The sequence below is a fragment of the Triticum aestivum genome, chromosome 4D, assembly GCF_018294505.1.
Source record: "Triticum aestivum cultivar Chinese Spring chromosome 4D, IWGSC CS RefSeq v2.1, whole genome shotgun sequence".
In the NCBI taxonomy this organism is placed as follows: domain Eukaryota; kingdom Viridiplantae; phylum Streptophyta; class Magnoliopsida; order Poales; family Poaceae; genus Triticum; species Triticum aestivum.
Genome location: NC_057805.1, coordinates 15,036,311 through 15,061,287, shown reverse-complemented (window position 1 = coordinate 15,061,287; position 24,977 = coordinate 15,036,311). Strand labels below are relative to the sequence as shown.

At 47.0% G+C, this 24,977-nt stretch overlaps 2 protein-coding genes and 1 pseudogene across 2 annotated transcripts; 1 reads left to right on the top strand and 2 right to left on the bottom strand.

The window, feature by feature from the left end:
• Positions 1-3,953: 3,953 nt before the first annotated feature.
• Positions 3,954-7,176, top strand: LOC123095764 (uncharacterized). Its single transcript, XM_044517328.1, has 3 exons — positions 3,954-4,523; positions 6,054-6,114; positions 6,907-7,176. The coding sequence occupies exons 1-2, from the start codon at positions 4,005-4,007 to the stop codon at positions 6,072-6,074; spliced, it is 540 nt and encodes a 179-aa protein (XP_044373263.1). The 5' UTR covers positions 3,954-4,004; the 3' UTR covers positions 6,075-6,114; positions 6,907-7,176.
• Positions 7,177-7,508: 332 nt separating this feature from the next.
• LOC123095763 (probable serine/threonine-protein kinase fhkB) lies at positions 7,509-10,557 on the bottom strand (annotated as a pseudogene).
• A 7,339-nt stretch (positions 10,558-17,896) lies between these two features.
• LOC123099415 (uncharacterized) lies at positions 17,897-24,591 on the bottom strand. Its single transcript, XM_044521576.1, has 10 exons — positions 24,524-24,591; positions 22,519-24,405; positions 21,720-21,807; positions 21,277-21,506; positions 20,964-21,137; positions 19,976-20,110; positions 19,002-19,877; positions 18,813-18,950; positions 18,457-18,494; positions 17,897-18,006 (listed from the first exon to the last, which is right to left on the bottom strand). Exons 1-10 carry the CDS (start codon positions 24,589-24,591, stop codon positions 17,897-17,899), a joined length of 3,744 nt encoding a protein of 1,247 aa, XP_044377511.1.
• Between the last annotated feature and the right edge of the window lie 386 nt (positions 24,592-24,977).

Genomic DNA, 24,977 nt, shown 5'->3' with positions numbered 1-24,977 from the left:
CAAAATCTCTCTGGAATTTCTTAAAATGGGCATAACTTTTGCATACGAACTCGGATGAAAAAGTTTTTTATATGAAAAATCATCTACTCGAAAAGTTACATCCGAATTTAACCGGGGGAACCCCGTTAAACATTTTCAAAATCCTCAAAAACCTAACAGAAAAAAAGTTACGGGGCTTTTAAGATCTGGAGAGGCAAAAAAATTCAAAAAATTTCAAATTGTGGTCAAACTATGGTCAAACTAATCATTCTAGAATATTAGTGTTACTAAATAATTATTTCAGTTTTTTGAATTTTGGTCAAATCTGGTCAACCTGTGGTCAAACAGTGGTCAAACAATGGTCAAACTAATTATTCCAGAAATATTAGTGTTAGTAAATAATTATTGTTTTTTAAAACAATAGTTTCAAACTCAAACAGTGAAATGTGTCACTTCATGCTCAAGCTAAATTCCTGAGGGTTAATAGAATTGACATCTTACTATTGTCAGGAAAACAACAAGTGCAGACTTGGAAACGAGGGAGAATAGAACCCGGAAGTTAAGCGTGCTCAGGCTAGAGTAGTGAGAGGATGGGTGACCGTCCGGGAAGTTAGATGATTTGGAATGATGAGGGGTGATTATTAGAGATTAGAGGATAAATTGAGCAGTGATGAGGGGTGGTGATTAGAGATTAGAGGTTAAAATAATTCAGAAATTTGAAAATCAAAAAAAAAATAAAAAAATCGCAAAAAAAAATTCAAAAAAAAAATCATAAAATTTCCTTTAGTCCCGGTTGGTAACACCAACCGGGACTAAAGGTGGAGCTCCAGGCTGCGTCCACGTGGACGGCCTTTAGTCCCGGTTCGTGTAAGAACCGGGACTAAAGCGGGGAGGCATTAGTAACGACCCTTTAGTCCCGGTTCAAAAACCGGGACTAAAGGCCCTTACCAACCGGGACAAAAGCCCCCTTTTCTACTAGTGTATGGATCAGGATGGAAAATAGTATGAAGCCAAACAGTAAATAGTCTTCACACAGTGAAGACAGTCAGATCATGCAAGCAAGAAATGACTTCACGAAGACCAACTGAAAGTAAAGAGAGGTGAGGGACAGAACCAGTTGCTTGGTGAGGACAAGAATTCGGTAGACCGGTTCCAGTTGCTGTGACAACTGTACGTCTGGTTAGGGAGGCTGAGATTTAACTCAAAAGACCGCGTCTTCACCTTATTCCCCTTGGGCTAAGAACACTTAGTCCTCGCCCACCGAACTCAATTTCAAGAAAAAACTCTATCTCGCCTGTGGCCAAAAGTAGTGAAAATGGTATTTAGCTTAGTCAATATACAACACAACTTCTGATTCTTCGCGTTGAAAGGCAAGATTAGGGAGCCAATTGAGTGAACAGACGAAGTAGCTTGCAATCACTCTGGTAAGTCTTCAAGGTAGACTTCCAAACCTTCACAGACTTTGTTCACTGGCAATGCACAATGGCTCTTGGATGCTCAGAACGTGACGCCTAACGGGCTGGAGGGTTCACAGTCCTCAAGTGTAACAAGTCTTCAGATCACGCGGACAGAAAGATTTTAGTGATGCCTAACACTGTTTGGCCTGCGTGTTTTGGGCCTTGTCCTCGCAAGGATCTCTCTCTCAAATGCTTTGGAGGTGGGTTGCTCTCAAACGACAAAAGCCGTGTACTAACTCTGAGCAGCCACCAATTTATGGTGTAGGGGGTGGGCTATTTATAGCCAGGAGGCAACCCGACCTGATTTGTCCGAAATGACCCTGGGTCACTAAGGAACTAACACGTGTCCAACGGTCAGATTTCAAACACACGCGGCAGCTTGACTTGGGCTACAAGTAAAGCCGACTCATCCAGCTCTGGATAAGATTTGCTCTCATTGTCTTCGCTCGAAGACATAGGTTTTGGTTGAGCATCACATCAGTCACTCTGACTTTGTTCACTTGGACCCCACTTAACAGTACGGTGGTTCCTATGACTCAACAAAGAAGAAACTGAAACTACGAAACAACTATGTCTTCGCACTCCATAGTCTTCACGTGAATGTCTTCTCATGTCATAATCTTCACTGTGAATAACTTCACAGACCACTATTGTCTTCAATGTCTTCACACATTTTTAGGGGTCATCTCTGGTAGGTAAACTGAATCAATATGGGACTACTACCTGTGTTATCCTGCAATTCTCACAAACACATTAGTCCCTCAACCAAGTTTGTCATCAATACTCCAAAACCAACTAGGGGTGGCACTAGATGCACTTACAATTCCACATGTACTTTTTCCCCAAGGGGGGGGGAGGGATCATATCTACAACTCCAACAAAGCAAAACTTGACTTCGTTGATTCCCCATGGGATCCTTTGCGGATCTCGCTACTCTTGGTTGGGAAACCCTAGACTGGCTGTTACCTGATAGCTTCCAAGTTGTGTGGTTGTTCCCCGGGCTCATTTGTGATGGTCTGGAGCTCGCGTCAAGAGCTGCCTCTAGTGAGAGGGTGCTTGGACATTCGTTGGCCAAGGCACTCAAAGGCTTACTTGTTTATTTGTCTTGTGTACCTTTGTAGCTTGTTGTAACACATCATATAGGTTGCATCACTTAGTTGCATTGTAGAGAACCTACAATTCCGCACATGCCTCTAAAATCAACTAAAACAAGATTAAAATTGGTAGTCGCCTATTCACCCTTCCACCTCCCCATAGTCGACATACCGCGCATCTTTGATCCTTCAGTAGTCGACTGGAATAATATAGAGGTGATCCATACAATGACTGAAGGAGTTGTTTTCCTCGGGATGGGATGCAACTTGTTTTTAAGAATCAATGCCCTTTATTAAACAGTCAAAAACGTTGGAATACCAACATCGATGGCAGTGAAAGAAACCACAGTCGACTGTCAGTTATGTAATGAAGGGCATATCTAGACATATTTTCGCCTCTGCATTATAGGCTCTATTCTTACGAATAAGAAATTAAGAACTACATAAGCTAACATTCAGCTAAGAAACTTGATTTTGAGAACAAGGTGATCATACCTTCCTATTCCACTTTCCTTTAAGCTTTTGGCATGCACCTTGCAATTTGGGCATGGAATATGTTAAGATCTCTAGCTAAAGCTAAGCCATCACGACAATTGTTGGTGTATTTCAGCGGACCCGGGTTCAGGTCCTCGCGACAGAGGGAAAAACCCTACTCCTGCTCTGATTATATTGATTGGATGTGGTACAATGAGTACAGGGGGTCCTAATGATTGTAGGTATACAAAGAGTAGATTGTGTGCCTATCGACTAGCCCTGCCCGGACTCATAAAGGATACACGGGGCTAGGGTTTACATGAATCATAGACGGTATCTAAAGCAGTGGAGGAGTCCTCCTGGACGCCGACCACCTTGTTTTGTGCTCCAAGTTCCACGGGTTTTCCTTCCAGAGGGCCCACATGCGGGATGATGGCATGGGTGCGCGCCGACCTTGGGGGCCTCGGGCCGGCCTGATGGGGCGGCTTTTGGCGCCATAACACCGTTAACAACCCATTGCCTTCAAGACCTTCGAGTAAGAAACTCCCAGCTAACCCATTGCCGGCGAGCCCAGATAATTTCCTCTGCCCATCCCCCACTATCGCCACAGCCGCAACCGCAACAAATTCACCACTCTTCTTGACATTAGTGTCTACCGTGGGATTGGGATCTAGCATGGCATTAAGTATTGTGCTAACACTGTTACCTTTAAAATAAAGAGGAGGTGTTTAATGCCGGCAAAAAAGACAGAAAAAATGGCTTTCCTCCATTTTTTAGGGTCCAAAGCATCTTTACACAGGTTTGAGGCACCCAGCGGTAATCAGAACCTCCAGTTTCGTTGCTTGAAGCCATTTCACAGCTTGGCTTGGAGAACTACAATTCGAAAAGCAAACCCAAGTTGACCAAAGCCATAAAACCCAAACCCATCCGGACTCTTCGAGAGAGAGAGACGAAAAATAAACGCAAGTATTTCTGAGTCTCCCTCTCCCTCCCTCCCCCGATGCCGCCCATCTCCCTCCTCCCCCTCCTCCTCCTCCTCGCCGGCGCGGCGGCGGCGGCGCCGGCCGATTCCCCGACCCCACCGCCTCCCGCGGCGAAGAACAAGACCATCTACGAGCTCCTCCCGCTCTTCGGCCTCCCCGCGGGCGTCTTCCCGGCCAACGTCACCGCCTTCTCGCTCGCCGGCAACGGCAGCCTCGCCGTGGACCTCGCGGGGCCCTGCTACGTCCACTTCGAGTACCTCACCTACTTCGAGCCGCGCGTCACGGGCGTGCTCCGCTACGGCTCCCTCACCGAGCTGGAGGGCGTGCAGGTCCGCCGCTTCCTCGTCTGGTTCAGCGTCGTCCGCGTCAAGGTCGACCTGCCCCCGCCCCCGCGCTTCGTCTACCTCGACATCGGCTGGATCACCCGCAAGCTCCCCGCCGCCGACTTCCAGTCCGTCCATGCCTGCGAGGCCGGCAAGCGGAGGAGGAGGTGCCGCCTCTCCTCCGCGCTCGCCGCCGCCGCCGCTTGGTTCCAGGTCTGATGGTCTCCGCCCCGCTGCCCTCTTGAGCTGTTTGATGATGAGTTCGACGGATTGCTGATTTTGGTTTACTGGATGGATACTAGCTTAATTGGTAAATTTAGTCACGATTATTACTAGATCATAGATTAAGCTGTCGATTCATCTTAGTAGTACTCTTAGTTTTGTGGGCGACTTGTGATCTTTCTAGAGGCTTACTCCAGTGGTAGTTGGCTTTGACTAGATGTACATTTCTGAGGTACTGCGTATTGCTGAAGGAAAAACAAGCTGATAGTCACCTCCTGTGTTCGAATTTTACATGGAAAACGATAGATGGGACATAATTAATTGCAGATTAGCATGTGTGGTTGCATCCTCATCCTGTGCAAGTTCTCTGGAGTGGTAGTTGGTTCTGAGTAACTGTACATTTCTAGAGGCTTACTCTCGTATGGTAGACTGGTAGTTGGTTCTGAGTAACTGTATATTTCTGGGGTACTGCGTAATGCTGATAGGGGAACAAGCTGACTGATAGCATAATTAATTGCAGATTAGCATGTGTGCTTGCATAAATTGACCTATCAGTTCATCGTAGTACTCGTAATTTTGTGGGCGACTTGTGTTCTTTCTAGAGGCTCACTCCAGTGGTAGTTGGCTTTGACTAACTGTACATTTCTCAGGCACTGTGTATTCCTGTTCGGGAAACAAGCTGATAGTTGCCTCATGTGTTCAAGTTTTACATGGAAAACGAAAGATGGGGCATATTTAATTGCAGACTAGCATGTGAGTTTGCATCCTTTGCAACTTTTCTAGAGTGGTCATAAACTGGATATCCTATATTGAGAGATGTGTTACACTTTTACTTGAAAAGGAAAAAACATACAGTAATACAGAACCAGTAAGCAAGGTTGATTGCTGCTAGAGATGTCAATGAAGTGCAATAAGCAGATTGGCATTCATGTCAGTGTTTGGTTTGGGGCGTTGTGCCATTCTTGAACTGTGTATCCTCAATGGTGTTACTGTTTACTGGTTAATATTACTACTAATAGAGAATTAGCTTTGTACCATCTAAAAGATGTATATAAATTGGGGGGAAAAACAGTCGAATATGAGGATAGCTTGTAGGGCCCAGGGATACATGGCATTGAAATGTTTCCAACTAGACGATCTTTGTGATGGTATTAAGAAATTGCTGCCATATAATAGTAATCATATAGATGATTACTTTGTTCTTTACTTACCCTCTGGCAAAATTAAATTCGGGGTTGGTCAGTGTATGCACTTCTCTTTGCCCAGACATATCATTATCCAAGTGGCGTGAAAATAGCTACACTTCCTGTCACATCATTTCCTGAATTTGACTTGTGTCAGTTGTGTGCACTAATTTTATTTCAAAAATGTTGCACATGGCTTGTAGATAATGCGGTTGGTTGTACTTGTACATCACAGAAGTAATCAGAAATATGTATTTATCATGGCACCAGAGTTTCAATGTTGTAGCTGTCTACTGCATTAACTTCTTGTTTCTAAATATTGGTACGAACCTTGCAGGACTTCTTTGCCCAATTTTAGAGGATGCAGAAGGTCTAATTTTGTGGCAGCATCACACGAGGTAAAATGCAGAATTTTACTCTCTATTTCCGTGCCCTTTAGTACAACAATGTAGATGCTCCAATCATCCCTGTTTATACATTTTGACTTCCGTGGACGTCTTCTGCGAGGCACACGTAGTTTAGGGGGTATGCATGTGGCAATGGATCTATTGCTATGACTGAAGAAACATTTTTAAATTGAGCAAAAAAAATTATTTCAGAGGCATATGTTTTGTTTTTGCTGTTTCAAACTACAGAGAACCTTGCAGATTTGCTGGACTCCGTTTCCTCTTGGAAGTCTCGTCATTATGCATTCTTGATCTGATACCCCTAATATAGAGCCTTGCAAGTTCAGTTTAGGTAGCATGCCTTCTGATACTGTTACCTCAAAATAACAAGCATAAAACTGGCCATTCCCTCTTCTGGACAAATAACGAGTTTGGATATCATCATCCAAAACCTGGTCCAAATGAGTCATAATTTATACAAATCATGTCTTGTTGCTGGTGACAGATTTAGACCTTCACCTAGATGTTAGGCATTGAAAACACGGCAAGTACAGGATAGCGAGCCGATAATAGCCCAAGGTCGTGCCGACAAATTTGGAAAATACCTCTGGAACAAATTAAGAATCTGGCAATGGCCCAGGGGAGCTGTTTGTTGTTGGCTTTTTACACCCTTATGTTAATGCTTTACACTTTCATTACAGTTACATAAGATTTTTTACATTGTTGTTCTTGTTATGTGTACCTTTTAATGATTCAGTTAATTTCTGGCTACTTGGACTAATGCATGCTGCCTGCTGTCTGTAGCTTACAGCCTTCCGCGTCCTAAAGAAATTGAAGCACTACACTCCCATTTGTTGATTGTTACACACATTGTATGTCTCTGCGGGTACTCGACGCTGCTGTCTGAGCTCTACATTTGTTCGAGAGACGCACGATCTTTAAGAAAGATTTGTATTGGTTATTTTAGTTCAAACTGTTGATGCTGTGCTCCACGCTTCAATACAATAGCACTTCTGTAGTGGCATGTATCATCATTTTGTTGGAACTCTAACAAGTCTCCACAGAAGTTTCCTCCTTGCGTGTCAATAGCAGCAACCACTCTGCTGCACAATGAGCGAACCTGTTTGTATAAAATACCAAGTCCTGAGTTTCTCAACAAGTACAAAGTTGAGTCATCTATTTTGGAACGGAGGGAGTACGTGGTATACACATTCAGGCTTTCAGTTTCAGCTCAACCTTTCTGCCATGAACAAGCCATCAGTGATGCTGAATAGCTCAACCCTATTTTTACATTGTCGGATTAGGATAACAAGCATTCTAGTTTTAATAATTAAAGTGATGGGTATTAGATCTCAGGTCACGGAGAACATTACTCCCAGCAGCACTAGCACCGAGATACAAAATGATGCTTCAAGACCTTATTCTCCCCGAGTTGCTCTTCGCAATCTGATAATATTGTCGATAAAGTAACAATGCAAAGAGGAGTACAAAGAGCATTCAACAATTCACGGCGACTCATGTACATTGTAGCCTCCGTTCGGGTTTTGTGGAACTATGTTGAACTGGGCGGGCGATAGTCCCTGAATACAGAGGAAGAGCCACCGGATGCAGCAGGGGAAGGCGACGATGCTACAAAGTTGCTTGCTGGTAATGATGCCGAGGGGTGGTGTCCTTGATGCCCAGTACCTGCAAAGCGAGATGGGCTTGCTGTAGAGAAAGGTGCAGCTGGACTTCTTGGAGTGTTGCCCTGTAAGATAACAAAGTGTTTTAGCTCAAAACGGACAATAGCACACAGTTCAATCGCAGCGATCATTATATTCTACTAGAAACACTTCATTCCACCAAAATGAGAAATACAAAAAGAAAATCCAAAACATGTAACAGCATTCTCAAGCCTGAGAACTTTAAGAAAATCAGGATTTACTACTAAAATGAATTTACTAATGTAGACTCATTTTCGCTAGTACCTTACGTTGATTCATTAGAGCATCCAACAGCAAATTATAATATTTGAGCTCGAAACATGGCCATTGCAAAAACTTACAGGGTTGTGGTTGCGAGAACCAAATGGAGACCTGGCAAAGGAGGCTGTTGAAGGAGAAATACTGTGGACATGATGCAAGGGGCGTCCAGGAGTGCCCTGGTTGGAACCAGCATCTGACTCCCCAGCAAACTCGCTGAAATTGACATCAACGGTCATTCTGGGCACCTGTCTAGGAACACTTCCATCAGCTGTGTTTTCTGGCGGCTGAGGCATGGCAGCACGCAGTGAAGCCTGCATGCTACGTGTTCTGATTTCTTCTTCGGCATTTAAAATCTGTTCAAACAGTCAAAATTAATCTTGCTTAGTACACTGACTAATAGTGATCACCGCAGATAATTGTTCGAGAAAAATAGAGCATGCGGCCACCACTACGTTTGTACTTACTGTGTAACTGTATACATTGCATATGTGGCAACGTGGTTAATATTTTTACAAAATATTTGATGAAGAGACATGTTTGATAAAGAGAGTAACAAGCAGAAAATACTATAACTTACGGAATTTGGAAGTCTGATACAAATTCCACCCGGTTCTTACGTCAGTTAGCATATATAAGCAACTCCAATTACTTTGCATAACTCTTCATGTCCATGGTGACGAACTTTGTACAATTCAAAATTGATGTTGAAGTACTTCATTAGAAACCGGTGCATATTTAAACTATGAATTTATTATTTGTTCAATCAGTTTCACATTCAGATGGGATAGCAAGTTTACAATTTTTTGATTCATATATTTGAAAAAGAAAAACTCATTCGAACCAGCGTATTTCAAGTGGTTACTCGATTAATGATGAAAACAGTCAAATCCACACACGTTATCACCTGAAGTTGTCAACCACCGAATATCACATGGTATTCAAGGTTCAGTTACTTAAGCAGACAGGAACGTAACAGGGGATGAAGAACATAGCAACTTGTTCTGAACCACAAGCGGCAGTCAAAACAATGAGAAAATTATTACCTGCTTCAGCATCTGCACAAGATCATGCTTTTTCTTACTTAAGGTATCCAGCTTGTCAGTCAACTCCCTCTTCCTTTCTTCAACTCCATCAGGTTAACCCACCTAAACAGAAATAGGACTCAGAGGTCTAGATGAAAAAGAGAGCAAGCACATATTTGGTGCTCGCAAGCTTCCAAGCATAGGTAGTTAGCTTGCAAACAAGAACAGTATGTGTGGTGTGGTTAATCAATTCTACTCAGGAATCACAAAGCACTTGGCAAAATCTCCGTGAAAAACTCAGGAATTAAACTGTTGTTCAGCAGCAACCAGTAATATATGGTATTCTCAGGAAAGAGCTGACTGTTGTCCAGTGCAGCTATGAAGCTTAATTGTTGAGTAGGTGTAAAACTCAAAAGCATCATTACTTATTGGCTTATTCCAACCCAGAAACGGAAGAGACAACCTAGGAATCTCATCCTACTTCCAACAATGTGCTAAAATTCTACTCCCTCCGTTCTGATTTACTCGTCGTGGTTTTAGTTCTAAATTTGAACTAAAACCACGACAAGTAAATCGGAACGGAGGGAGTAGATTCTAAGATAGAACCACATAATACCATGACGAGTAGCAATTCCAAAAAATCTACTGTCGGGGCTTCACAAGTAGTCATTGTTAGCAGGATGGCAACTAAAATCCCACATAGATCAACAGGCAGCTATGAGGAGCCATGAGTTTTCACGAGCCTCACCTCCGAGTTGGGGTCGAAGCCTTCGCTTTCGCCTTGACCTTCTTCAGGGTCACCATTGCCGCCGGCATCAGCATCTCCGGCGACCACCTCTCCCGCATCGTCCATTTCCACATCCTCCACCGCCCCCTCCTCCTGCTCCCCCTCTTCTCCCCCCTCGTCTCCTTGCTGCTGCTGCTCGTCTTGCCCCTCGCCCTCCCCCTGTGGCTGCTGCACACCCTGTCCCTCTTCCTCCACCTGATGATGCTGCTGCTGCATCTGCACAGCATGGCCCTCCTCCTCCTGCCGCTCGGCCTGATGCTGCTGCTGCTGCTGACCCCCGTCCACCTCCTGCGCCTCCCCCACGGCCACGGGCCCCGCGGCGCCGTCGCCCGGGCGGGGGTTGGGGGAGTTGGGCCGGGGGGCCCCCGCGAGGCGGGAGACGGCGAGGGACCGGCGGTGGAGGAGGCGGCGGAACTGGGACGCGGAGAGCGTGGGCGGGGGCACCGGCCAGCGGCGCGCGGCGTCGTCCCCGCCCCGGTGGAGGTTGCCGCGGTACATCGATATCGCCACCATCTCTGCCTGGACTGCCCGTGCGGAGTGGTGCGCCGGGTGGGGGCTTCGGGTGCGAGCGCCGGCGGCGGCCCCGGGTTTCGGTAAGCCGCCGTTGGGCCTTCACGGCGGATCTATCTTTCGCGTTCTCCTTGTGGAATTCGTCGCTGGTGCTGACCAAACTCCGGGCCTCCGGATTAGTTGCTGGGCCCTTCGGAGTAGTCAGCTATGAGTTTTTTTTTTCTTTTTGTTTTTTTGGGAGAACAGCTTTGAGTTACTACTTCAGGAGCCTCCCACTTGGGGGTGGGCTGGAAGAGCGTCACTTGGTTTTTAGTTTTTCGCACGCGTCTTTCAGCTTTTTAGATGTTTTGTGATTTTTTTTGCCTAAACCTATTGACGTGTGATTTAGTTTTCAAGATCTCGACGTGAAGAATTCAACAGTGAAAACGATTCAAGATTTAGACAAATGATGATTTAAGAGATAAAACGTTTTGAATAAACGGATAAAAAAAAAGAGAACTCCTGGGTTGCGACAAGTGACGCAGATGCAATGCGCCACTTGTCCTGACATGGGAGGTGGAAATCATCTTTATAAAGAGTTCTTCTTAATTAGTGGTTTCGGCTGATTACTGCTACTTCATACAGTATAATATAATGGGCCGCACGTAGGGTAATTCTTATTCTTTGCTCACCATGTAAAATGGGCCCTGTAATGGGGTTCATCTTTTTTAAGGCTATAAACTCGCTCCACTTTATTGATCACAGAGTTCATACAATACTGGAGGCTGATTGAGCCACATATGTCTACCAATAGTGTTAAGCGAACGTGTGTTTATGTATTCTGTACGTGCCTAGATTTTAGCCTAGCGTTGAGTGTGTCAGTTGAGCCGTGTATATAAACTGTGTAACCCCACATGATCAATACAAGGAAGGTTGCACGCCCTCTCTCTTTCCTTACTCGCTCTGGCTCCAATATGGTATCAGCCTAATCTGAGATCCACCTAATCCACTGCCCCTCTCCCTCCCAAACCGACGCCATGAGCACCTCCTCCTCAGTCTCCTCCACCGGCGGGTCTTCCTCCGACGAGCCATTCGACCTGCCGGTCGCCATCCAAACTCTTCCTACCACCCAGATTCAGTCTCTACGCATCCGTGACCATGTTCTCGTCACTCTTGATTATGAGAAAGAGAACTACGGTCTCTGGCGCCGCCAATTTCTGGCCGCCCTCGCCAAGTTCGGCCTTACGGATCACGTGGACGGCTCGCCGGCGCAGGCTACCTCGGACTGGGTCCTCAATGATTTCGCCGTTCTCTCGTGGTACAACGCCACCGTGACGCCCTCGACATTGGAGATCGTCGAGGAGCGCAAGAACTCGGCCTACTCTCTCTGGCGCTCGCTTCGCTCCCTCTTCCGCAGCAACCGCGACGCCCGCATCACCTATCTCCTTGACGAATTTCACAGCTTCATCCAGGGTGATCTCTCCGTCGTCGACTACACATCCCGGCTCAAGCAGATGGCCGACACCCTTCGGGACCTCGGTCACCGCATCAAGGACCGCGAACTCGTCCACAACGTCCTTCGCGGCCTCGACGAGCGCCTTCAGCACGCCGTCCCCCACATGACCAGGGGTCGACGGCCCACCTTCATCAAGCTCCGCTCCTTCCTTCAGCTGGAGGAGCAGCGCCTTGCCCGGCAGGCGCGCGTCCAGGCCCGCACGGCTCTTCTCGCCCAGTCCAGCGCCTACTACGCGGTGCGCCCTCCGTCGCCTGCACCTGCTCCGACCGCCTTCAACAACGCCCTGCTCGGCCCCAACCTTCACGCCGCCGGCAGCTCGGGCGGCTCTTCCGGGTCTCGCGGCCGCCCCAAGAAGCGCAAGCCCAACCCCTCGTCAGGGTCCGGCGGCTCCTCTTCCGGCGGGGCCAATCCCGCTGGTCTCCCGCAAGGTTCGCGCACCCCCACAACTGTCGCCGGCACCTTCCAAGGAATCCTTGGTGCGCGCCCACCAGCCCCGGCCACGGCCCAAGCGCACCAAGCCACGACCATGGCGACATCCTCGCCGCAGTGGGACCAGGCGGCTCTGATCGCAGCGCTCAACCAGATGGCTCTGCATCCGCCTTCTGCACCGGGCGGCGAGTGGGTTCTCGACAGCGGCGCCTCGTCCCACATGAGCTCCGGTTCTGGTATTTCCTTCTCCCCACCCAACCCCTCATCTCAATCCTCCATCATCGTCGGCAATGGCTCCCTCTTGCCCATTACCGGCGTCGGTTCCACTTCCTTTCCCACCCCCTCTCGACCTCTCTCCCTTCTTGAAATCCTCATCTCTCCCTCTCTTATCAAAAATTTAATTTATGTTCGTGCTTTCACTCGTGACAATTTAGTTTCAATTGAATTTGACCCATATGGTTTTTCTATCAAGGATTTGGCCACCAAGACGGTGCTTCTCCGATGTGACTCCCCCGGCGATCTCTACACCTTCAGTCCGCCTCGTCACTGCCTCACCACCGCCGTCACCGCCGACTTGTGGCACCAGCGTCTCGGCCACCCCGGAGCTGCCGTCCTTGCCAAAGCTTCTAGTTATTTCGATTTTAGCTGCAATAAAACTGCGACGACCCATTGCCATGCTTGTCGTCTCGGCAAACACACTAGACTTCCTTTTAGTTCTTCTTCCTCTCATACATCTTTTCCCTTTGAACTTTGTCATTGTGATTTATGGACAAGTCCACTCTTAAGTGTATCTGGATATCAATATTATTTAGTCATTCTTGATGATTTTACCCATTACGTTTGGACTTTTCCCATACGTCATAAATCCGAAGTTCATGGCCTACTCGTTCGCTTCTACGCGTATGTCAAAACCCAATTCTCTCGCTCTATTCTCGCCCTTCAGACCGACAATGGACGCGAATTCGACAACCTCGCAAATCGATCACTCCTTGCCTTCCACGGCACTCTCTTTCGCCTCACATGTCCTTACACTTCCCAACAAAACGGGAAGGCCGAACGGATCCTCGGCACCCTCAACGACGGCGTTCGCACTCTACTTCTCCACGCCTCCATGCCTCCCCGTTGGTGGGCCGAAGCTCTCAACACGTCTACCTATCTCATTAACCGGCGACCGTGCAAACCGAACCTTCTCACCACTCCGTATGAGCTTCTTTTCGGGGCACCTCCAAATTTCCGTCACCTCCGCGTTTTTGGGTGCCTCTGTTATCCTAACCTACTAGCCACTACACCCAACAAACTCTCCCCACGCTCAGCTGCCTGCGTTTTTCTTGGCTACCCAGACGAGCGAAAAGGATACCGTTGTTATGATCCGATCAGCCGTCGCATCCTATTCTCCAGGCACGTCACGTTCGTAGAGTCCGTTTTTCCCTTCAAGACGTTCTCTCCATCTCCCCCAGATTCGCTCAGGCCACCCAACTCCTCTCCCGTAGATTACGTGGAGTCTGATCCACCTCCCATCGATCACGTAACAACTGCATGGGAACCGCCCCACTCGCCCCCTCCTGGATCGCCACCTGGAACCACCATGCAGCCCAACCAAACACAATTTACTCCCCCTCCCACGTCCCCGCACGGGCCACAAAATTCGCCCACCAGCCCACCTCCTTCTCCTGATCCCATGCCGCCTCCCAATCGCGTTCCACACCCGATGGTCACGCGTGCACGGCACGGGATTTTTCAACCAAACCCCCGATATGCAAACTTAACTGCCACCGTCATCTCTCCGCTCCCTACGTCCGTTCGCGCCGCTCTCAACGATCCAAACTGGCGCTCCGCGATGCAGTCTGAATACGACGCCCTCATGGCCAACTCCACGTGGACTCTCGTCCCACGCCCCCCGCGCACTAATATTGTCTCCGGCAAGTGGGTTTTCAGGCACAAAACAAACGCCGACGGCTCTCTCGCCCGATACAAAGCTCGTTGGGTCGTCCGTGGATTCGCTCAACGCCCGGGCGTCGATTTCGGGGAGACCTTCTCTCCGGTGGTCAAACCGGCGACGATTCGTACCGTGCTCTCCTTGGCATGCTCACGTGGCTGGCCCGTGCACCAGCTCGACGTGAAGAATGCTTTTCTTCACGGCGTCCTTGACGAGCAGGTCTACTGTCATCAACCCGCCGGCTTCGTCGACGACAGTCGCCGTGATCATGTGTGCCGCCTCTCCAAGTCCCTGTACGGCCTCAAGCAGGCCCCGAGGGCTTGGTTTCATCGCTTCGCCACCTTCGCGGCCACCATCGGGTTCACCGCCTCACGCTCGGACGCATCGTTGTTCATCCTCCGACGGGGCGGCGACGCCGCCTATCTTCTATTGTACGTCGACGACATCGTGCTTGCCGCCTCCTCTACGGGCTTGCTTCGCACCATCGTCGATCAGCTCCAGCGCGAGTTCGCCATGACGGACATGGGCGCACTCCACTACTTCCTCGGCATACGCGTGGAGCGTACCTCGCGTGGGTTCTTCCTCAACCAGACCCAGTACGCCGAGGAGCTTCTCCAACGCGCTGGCATGTCCCAGTGCCATCCGGCGTCTACTCCGGTCGACACATCGCCCAAGGTGACCGCCGACGCTGGCCGTCCAGTGGACGATCCCTCGGAGTATCGCAGCCTTGCGGGTGGGTTGCAATATCTCACTATGACACGCCCTGATCTGGCATACGCGGTCCAGCAAGCGTGTTTACACATGCATGATCCCCGGGATAGTCATCTCGCCATCATCAAGCGCATCTTGCGCTATGTTCGCGGCACCTCCACACATGGTCTTCTTCTTCCGGTGTCCAAGTCGGCGGAGATCATCGCCTACTCTGACGCGGACTGGGCCGGTTGCCCGGACACTCGCCGTTCCACCTCTGGGTACTGCGTCTACCTCGGTGACACACTTGTTAGCTGGTCCTCCAAGCGGCAAGCCATCGTCTCTCGGTCCAGCGCGGAAGCCGAGTATCGCGCCGTCGCAAATGCTGTCGCCGACTGTGTCTGGCTCCGGCAACTCCTCGGCGAGCTCGGCTGCTCTCCCCCGAAGGCAACCATCGTTTTCTGTGACAACATATCAGCTGTGTACATGTCCACCAATCCCGTGCATCATCGGAGGACAAAACACATTGAGCTTGACATTCATTTTGTCAGAGAGAAGGTGGCCCTCGGCGATTTTCGCATTGTACATGTTCCTACAGCTCAACAACTAGCAGATATCATGACCAAGGGTTTGCCGACATCCGTCTTCCAGGCTTTCCGGTCCAGTCTTTGTGTCCTGCCAAGCAGCGACGACACGACTGCGGCGGGGTGTTAAGCGAACGTGTGTTTATGTATTCTGTACGTGCCTAGATTTTAGCCTAGCGTTGAGTGTGTCAGTTGAGCCGTGTATATAAACTGTGTAACCCCACATGATCAATACAAGGAAGGTTGCACGCCCTTTCTCTTTCCTTACTCGCTCTGGCTCCAATAAATAGTATGGTCTAGAGTGAATTAAGCGAGGCTATGTGCCTTGATATTAGACTCTCGTCCTTTGAAGATGAAGGAACATGACTGTAACTCCCTTTGCAGTGATGATGATTTCTCTCGTTATGCTTGCATGTTTCCCCTCGGATCCAGATTATATCTTGAATCTCTTATTTGCGGTCCGATGCAATCATAATATAACTCATAGATAAGTCTTTGGCCAAAGCCGGAGCTTATTGATACGTCTCGAACGTATGTATTTTTTATTGTTTTATGATATTGCAATACCATTTTTGAATTTTTTTTATATCAGTTATTATTATTTTGGACTACGCTGATAATTCAGTGCCCATAGGCAGTTGATGTTTTCTGCATGTTTTTTACTCTTCAGAAAATCAATATCTATGAAGCTCAAAGTAACTTGGGGATTTACGACATTTTATCGGTAGATGAAGGTTTCAGAAAGAGTCGGGAGGGGCCATGGGGCCACCTCAGGGCCCCACGCGGCCAGGGGCACCCATGCAGGGAGGCCGCGTGGGGCCCCTGGCCATTGCCTTACGCTCATTCTTTCACCTAAAAGTCCTGAAACCCTTTGTACTATTTTTCACGATTTTTTTTCCGCCGCCGCAAGGTCCTGTTCCGGGGAGATCCAATCTGTGAGGCCTGTTCCGGCACCCTGCCGTAGGCTGAACCATCATCGGAGCCATCTTCATCGACTTTGCTGCGACATGACCATGTGTGAATAGTTTCCTTCGGACGTTAGAGTCCATGATACTAGCTAGATGGCATCCTCTCTCCCTTGTGATTCAATACAAAGTTCCCGTAAGTTGCCTCACATGATCGGGATCCATATAATGTAATCAGTGGTTGTGTTTGTTGGGATATTGATGAATTGTCACTTCATAATTAGACTGTTCATTGGATTCTACTAAATCTTTTGAAGTTTGTTTGCTGCATAATTAAGTAGTCACTTGTTTTTGCGGGGAGACATTAAGGAAACTCGACAGCAACCAAAGCGCAAAACATGATAACACCACCAAGATCATCTTCGTTACAAGCCAACCCGGAACCCAACAACAACGAAGGAACACGTTGGCCAGGCTAGAACAGGAGCCTTCCAATGCCGCCACAAATGGCCACGCCTCCACATGAGGCACTGATCGGATGCAAGTATAGTGATTTTAGAATGTCGGTTCTCCACAGGATCTAGAACTTCGAAGCACGCGTTCAAAACATATATATGGTTTTAATTGAGCTAGTTACTCCAAATACTCGCAGATTCAATAGATCAGAGGAAACAAACCGTGGGTGATCTCAGCGAAACACTAGAGCGCAACAATAGAATAACTAGCAGTACGGGTAAAGTACTGCGTAATCAAACAGACAAATAATCACCGGCATAAGGACGATGGTTCAGCCATCACACACGCCTCATGCATCCAATTAAAGTGGCAGTACCCCACATGAATTGATGAATATAACTACCAACTCAATATCCAGCAAAGGTTCACAGCAATTCAGCAAGGATTCATGGGAATTCAGCAAAGGTGCACAGGAGACGGTGTAAGTTTCAGACCCAGCAGTACGTATATTCAGCGAACAGAAACAAGAGAAGAGAGAGGTTCAGAGCCTATGGGTCCTGACGATCTTCAGTTGGAGACGATCTGCAGACGTAGACGGACTCGGAGAAGATCTTCGTGTTGGCTGGTGAAGATCAGGCCCGGACGGGGAAGAGCAGTGGTGACCTTCGAGCAGATGAGCCGCCATGGTCTCCTGCACGGGTGGAGCGCGCCACCTCTCTCTCCCCTTGTGTCTCTCTCCTCCCGCTCTGGTTCTCCTCCAGGCTCCCTTCGATCCCCTCTGTTTCGTCCTCTCCAGCGAGGAGCCAAAGAGAAAATCGCCTCCCTCTCCTTCCTTCGATCTTCTCCTCCACCCACTCCCCCCGATCCGGTCCTCCTGCTGTGCTATCAGGCACAACTTGCACAACGACAACATGGACTCTGACATGACACAGGGGCACGACTACTGGCACTCTCATCAGGCAACATTATAGAAAACAGTACATGGCTCCACTATGGAAAACAAACCAAAATGTACATCAAAGTTCTGTTATGTTATTTATCTTCAAGACCGCAATCATGGGAAATTGCCGCGGTCGCAAGGGGAAGGCACCCGGCAGTGCCTGAGGGCTAAGGGCGGCACTTAACTCTACAAATCAAGATTCAGTACTAACATAAACTTGCAAATCAGAATCCAGTAATTAATCTTTTTGACAAATAATAAGTCTGCAACTCCATGGCCCCATTGCAAAGTCAGTGTACATCAGGTTCCCGGATACAACAACAGTTACCTACTCGTACGAATGAAAGAGCAACATTACAATGACTACCCTGATGACCCAAACAGAGCAAAACAGAGTCCATGTTCATATCTAGCTTCACTAGCTAATCCATGTAGAGGCCATTGTAATTAGGAGTGGTTCGTCGTCATTTTCGTGCAGTCGGCGAGCCACTGACAGCTCTCTTCCATGTAGCAGCCATTTGCAAGGGATATGTAGCACCATTGAATTGCTCACAAAATAGACGGGGAGACATGTCCATCACCTAGCTGCGAAGAATGATATAACGATCCGTAAACCATATCGCAGACAATTAATACCATGGCTGACTAAAATATCAACAAGCTTCAGTAAAAGCCTTTGAATTAAAAAGAGCAAATACATTTTGCATAAGAATAAGGGAACAAAGAAGAGATGATTTTAAGATCACAAAACTGTTATAACTCTGATAAGACACCATTTGAATAATATGGTGATGTGCCTACTTCTTGAAGAGAACATAAAAAAGGTTTTGCTATCATTTGGTGGAACAACCAAGCTGTACATTTACACATACCAGACTTGAGAACAATATTTTTCTTTGTTCTTGATTATGCAACAAAACTGATAAGCTCTTTCATTCACCAGAAACTAAACTCACATCTCAATGCAATTGCATGGACAGGATAAGGTGTACCTACATGAGGGCTCAGCCACATCTTTCTCCTCCATGAATGATTGCTGATTTAATTTTGAGATGGGAAATTGCAGTTCTTGTAGCACTCCCAAACAGACTCCAGCCTGCAGATCAAATAATACTTGGCAGTTAATATAACTAAACAGAAAAGACAAATAAAATGCAGTTGTGGGCAGTACAAAGACATACATATCTTTCATCGCTGATTCCTCTAACAAAGCTGTCAAAACCTCCACCACAACTCCCTCAAGGTAGTAAGCACCGCCAACCTCAAGTTCATCAAGAGTTTGCACCATTTGTTTGCGGGAGCCATCATACTGATATTCGAAGGACTTCTCAGTACCATGCACTGCAAGATGCCTGAACAATTCAATCATGAAATGCAGTTTTTCTTCATAATAGCTAAGATTCTTGTCTTTGTAACAGAAGACATCAAGGATGATCTGATTCTTAACCTTCCTCATCTCATCTAACCATAACGATGCATGTGGTGCCCTCTCCAAGATTTTCTTAAGCAAGGTACTCATATCTTTTCCATCGAACGATCTCCATGCATCAAAGATGCCTACCAGCAAGTTCATCCTAGCCCTTAAAGGCTTGTAAAAAGGAAAGTGCAGTATTAGTTCCCGCAGATCCTTAGTCATCACTCGGTCTGACCACCATTTAGCATATCGTTCCATTCCACTCAAGAATCGATGAAAAGGTAATAGGTAAGGCACGTAAATGTCAGAATGCGTAAATTTTTTCTTCAGCACTTTTATTGCAATGCTATCAAAATCTTTCTCCATCGCCGTGACCATCTCAGGCGATATTTGAGGTAGTATCTCAAATAACTTGGGACTCTTTGTGATGACTACCTTGCCATCATAGACATCCACATCTTCTATGCCGAAATCACCTTCCCATGAATACCCATCTCTGTGCTTGCTAATCACATGTTCAGTAAGTCCCTGGATCACGGCGCATTTGTCAGGTAAAGGTATCATAATTTGGTCCCCAACATGACCATACACATCCATTTCTCTAAGCAAAGCAGCACCAAGAGACTCCGTCAACTCCTCATGCCTGAAAACATATATGCAACAGTTTCCAATTAAATACTAGGATAAAAAAATTTGATTTGTATAAATAAATAATAAAACAAAAGGGATTAAGACCATTACTTTGTGGGCATTTCAAGAAATCTTAGCTCGAGTTGCTGCATTAAATTCCTTGTGGAGTCTGTCACCACCATGCTCAAACTCGTTACAAGTTCCAGCATATACTTCCTAGCAATTTCTGTTAACTTCACCCTCAGCCTGTTTTACAATGTTTAGTACTACGATATTAAAAATCAAGGAATCATAAGGAAAATACAACGGCTAATAATTTGAAGGGAAAACAGTGGCTAGTAATTTAAAGGGAAAATTCGGCACACTATGAGGCTAGCCACTGATGCTGAGCTTTTTGGTTTGATGTGGGCTTCGAGAGAGCTGAAACTTATCAGGACCAAGAACAGATGTGAGAGTGGAAGACACTACAGCACGGAATTGATTGGGCCAAGAACCCCCAATACGGTGACACTTTTGATCAGCTACACAAAGCAGGTACAAACATTATATGGTTCCAGGTGTAGATGAGCTAACTGGGAGAACTGGAGGTGCTTCAAGAAGGTCGGAAAGGACAAAGAAAAGTATCTCATGGTGATGCGGCAAGGTCCAGAAGAAAGGGTACAGCAAGAGCCAAAAGAAGTCGAGAAGGCCAAAGGAAATCATGGGCCAAAAGAAGTTGAGAAGGACAAAGAAAAGCAACAAGAGCTTGATAAAAACCAAGCACCAGATGATCAATCTCATATTCTGGACGCTGCTATTGTTCGCCTCACATCATATGGTTTGTAATTTTCTTGCACATTTTTAGGCATATGGTATGGTATTTTCTTGCACATTTCAGGCAAATTTTCAGCACATGTCAGCACACAATCTTATAGCTTGGTTTTCATGCAGATTTGTGATTTGTCCCCTTTTGGAAAAAGGTTATTGTGATTTCAGAATTGGAACATACTTGTGCTAGTACTCATAAAGTAACAGGAAAGGAAGCTTTGAAGGGGGGGGGGAGGATATCTTCAGGAAAGATCCAACTGTTGGTGCAAAAAAACTACAGGATAGCATATACCTTTCGCCGCCATTGCAGACTCCCATTGCAAGGTCCTTTGACCGACTCAAGAGATGTGAGTAGAGGATGGGAAGTTCCCTTGATCCAGAACCTCTCACAAGCATGCCCCACAATTGAAAACGGTAATATGGCATCGTTTCTCCGGATAGAGTAAACCTATCAAAACGAAGCTGCCTGGATTAGAACCCGTTGAGCAGAACAACAACAACAACAACAACAAAGCCTTTAGTCCCAAACAAGTTGGGGTAGGCTAGAGGTGAAACCCATTGAGCAGCATGAGACAAAAAAACATAGAAAAGCGAGATAAACATACTCATCAAGAAACTCCCAAAACATAGGTAGCAATGTGGCATTTTTCTTGTCCGCAACCTGTTCTCTCCTTTTATCCCGACTGGGGTTCCTCTGCTCAGCCCATGGGACCAAGTCATCCATGGGTGGACGAATCGAATCACCGTCAAGATTGGGCAACGTTGGCAGAAGGTTGGCAAGTCTAGATTCCTCACACGTGACATTGGCAGAAGATTGGGCATCATGATTTGAACACTGCAAACAGAACATTGACATTTAAATAAACATGCCAACAAACACAGAATAACTTATAAAGTCTTAGTTCCCCACCCTTTCATAAAAAAGAATGTAGGCCTCGCACTCAAGAACTTCCTGCAAGCTGGCTTCTCTGATAATCTCATCGCTTGCATAAAACCATGACTTGTCATTGGTTTGATGTTCCTGATCATTCATCTTGCTAGCTCTTACATACACAATATAATGACCTGCTTCCCGAACTCCAATGTGTTGAGCAACACCAACTAGACGGTAGGTGTTATTGTCATTCTCGTCAAACCTGAAAATTACAGGAAATAGTGATGACCAGAGCAGTCGTAGAGCTGTACAGTATTGTCGCTCGCTCATAAATCACAAATACTGAGATGCCAAATTCAAAAATATTCAGACCCAGTTCAGTCTGAATAATTGTCTGAAACTACATAAGGATGATTAATAGCTAGGTAGTGGTTGGAGATCTTCTTTGGTTAGGAAGGGAGCTGAGAGTGTATAGAGTTAGTTAATAAAAGGTTCATTTTCAAAGCTAGGAAGAGTAAGTATGCATGCCTTTGTTTGTCACTAACGAGGGACAAAAGAATACTAAGTCAGCAATTATAGTTCATTTTCATGTCATGGGTCCTAGCTAATCTAGCTGCTCCAGCTTTTTCATTCATGGACCTAATTAAGCTGAGCTAACTTCAGTTATACTAGTTTCTGTTTTGTTTAATTTGGACGGACAGTTGGTTTTTTTATTGATCAATTATTTCTAAATTTGAGTTGTATTTATTAATTAGTTACTGCTTCATGCTTGAAGATAGCTGGAGTAGTTACTAACACTGTGCTACTACTCTGGTTGATGCATGGATCTATATTCAGTCAGTCAAGGAAATGTTTTTTCCTACAATAGTCGGTCAAACAAGTTTTCAGATTCAGGTAAAATGATTTCTTATCCATTCGAGCAAGACTATTAAAAATGATTTCATATTCAGTCAGTCAAAGAAACAATACCTACCTTTTGTCTATGTATGGCTGCATATTAAGAGTCTCCTTGAAAGACACATGTCCTTCCAATTTATCATATCCAGCAGGATTAGGAACCTTTTTTTGCCTCATCAAACTAATCACCATCACATTTGGAGCTCTGGTTATAATCATTCTTTTCCTTGCAGCTCTGAAAACTTTTGTTTTTCCCTGTTTCTGGTTATTTTGGTTATCGTCACCACCTAACTCCACAACACGTTCTGTGTTAGCTGCATCAGTGCAAGAGTCACAGACCCAATCAGACACCAACTCTTCCTCGGTGTATAAGGAGAAGCAATCCTCAACTGATACAGGTTTATCGCCATCATGTGCCTCAGCATCAGCTTTATTGCTCCTCGAAGCTACAGCAGGGAGCTTCCTATCTGGAATTGGCAGACAGAATATACGGGTCTCTTGACGTTGCCCCTTGGAACTGTGTACACATTCGGTGCTGGTTAGAGCACTACACTCCTCGCCTACAAAGATGGAATTGATAATTGCGACCTTCTTTGAAGCACCCATTGAAGGTTGACGTGCTTCATCTTCCTCTTCATCCAAACCATCAAGAAAACATTGGATGAGTTCTACGGCATCCTCCATTCCGCCGGTACTGAATTGGGGCCATTTTGAGCAGACAGATGCAAACAGTTTTCTTTGATCAAGGTAGCCTTTTGCATTGCTTGAAGGACTTGTGTCGACAAAGAGCTCTTTGAAAAGCGCAGCAATTGGCCCTTTGCAAACGTTTTGTCCCATCATTATGCTGCGCAGTGGGTCAAGGGCCAATAAGCACTGCAACATGGCATTGAAAAAACAGGTGTTGCCGGGATTCGGCAGCCCCCTGATGACATTATATTTGGCAACGTCCTCCTTGGTTATGTCCTCCGAGTGAGTTGATGATGGACTGCTGGATCCCTTGCCCTCCGCCTCTACCGGTTTCATCTGCTGTGTCACCACATCCTTCTTATCCAAGCCATCATCATCCTTCAGATCAAATGTGTTGGCAACGTCCTCCTTGGTTATGTCCTCCGAGTGAGTTGATGATGGACTGCTGGATCCCTTGCCCTCCACCTCTACCGGTTTCATCTGCTGTGTCACCACATCCTTCTTATCCAAGCCATCATCATCCTTCAGATCAAATGTGTTGGCAACGTCCTCCTTGGTTATGTCCTCCGAGTGAGTTGATGATGGACTGCTGGATCCCTTGCCCTCCACCTCTACCGGTTTCATCTGCTGTGTCACCACATCCTTCTTATCCAAGCCATCATCATCCTTCAGATCAAATGTGTTGGCAACGTCCTCCTTGGTTATGTCCTCCGAGTGAGTTGATGATGGACTGCTGGATCCCTTGCCCTCCACCTCTACCGGTTTCATCTGCTGTGTCACCACATCCTTCTTATCCAAGCCATCATCATCCTTCAGATCAAATGTGTTGGTGTTTGGCCCTAAGCCACCATCATCATCATCCTTCAGATTAAGTTGGTCGGTGATTGGCTCTAACTCAGTTGAAGCTTCTGCTGATTTCGCTGGACGATACTTAAAAACCTTGAGTGGAACCTCCTGATTACACTCACGACAGTACAGTTCATCTGGATTCTTGTAGTTTGCGAACCACCGATGCTCAGGCTCCTCCTTGTGATGTGCTCTAACATGGCCCTCTGGACTGAATCCTCCGCCACCACAAAGCATGAGAAGGCACTCCAAGCAAACCCAGGAATCGCCGTAGTCATATCGTCTTGCTAACGTGATCTTCAGCTCTAGTACGCACGGCATACAAGTGATAGATTTAGAATACCACCTGATCTGTAGCCGCTTTTGGTTCAACTCGAGCATTTTGGCATGACTGTAGTGCTGACTGCACTTAAGCTTCTGCAAAGGGTCACTGGGAAGAAGAAGAGGAAGAAGAAGAAGAAGAAGAATACGGTGAGCTTGGCCTGGGTCAATCGGTCATTAATGGCGCCGCATCGCATCCGAAAAAGGAAAGTTAGGGTTTAGGTTACCTCGGTCTGGCCTGACTGCCGCGCTGAGCCGGCCGGGCCTTGGGCTTGGACTTGGAATTTCGCCCCATGGCGCCGCCGAAGCCGGACGAGTTGGTTCGGCGACGCCGGAGGGGGCGGGTACGGCCGGCGGCACGCGGACGCAGCTTCCTGTGAATGCGAAACGAAGGGGAGGGAGGGAGGGAGAGAGGGAGACGCTGGAAACTTCACATGCGCCGTGCACGGCCCGCTGAGGCACGCGAACTAGTCGTGCCCTGCCGGGCCGGCACGCGTGCTGGCCTTCGAGGCCCAAGCACGGCCCCCTGGCTAAACGTGCTGGCCCGTAGGCACGTGTGGCCCGAGGTGGCCCGCCAGCACGAGGTGGCCCGATTTTTTCAAAAAAAAGCACGTCTGGCTGTTTCGCTGTTTTTTTTTTAGTACATGCACGTCACGTACTCATGTTTCGCTGTTTTTTTTA

Coding starts and splice junctions, on each gene's coding strand:
- LOC123095764 (XM_044517328.1), top strand. CDS start 4,005: ATGCCGCCCATCTCCCTCCTCCCCCTCCTCCTCCTCCTCGCCGGCGCG. Junction 4,524..6,053: donor CCGCCGCCGCTTGGTTCCAG/GTCTGATGGTCT, acceptor CGAACCTTGCAG/GACTTCTTTGCCCAATTTTA.
- LOC123099415 (XM_044521576.1), bottom strand. CDS start 24,591: ATGGGGCGAAATTCCAAGTCCAAGCCCAAGGCCCGGCCGGCTCAGCGC. Junction 21,138..21,276: donor TTTTGGGAGTTTCTTGATGA/GTATGTTTATCT, acceptor GTTCTAATCCAG/GCAGCTTCGTTTTGATAGGT. Junction 20,111..20,963: donor GTCTGCAATGGCGGCGAAAG/GTATATGCTATC, acceptor ATTGTAAAACAG/GCTGAGGGTGAAGTTAACAG.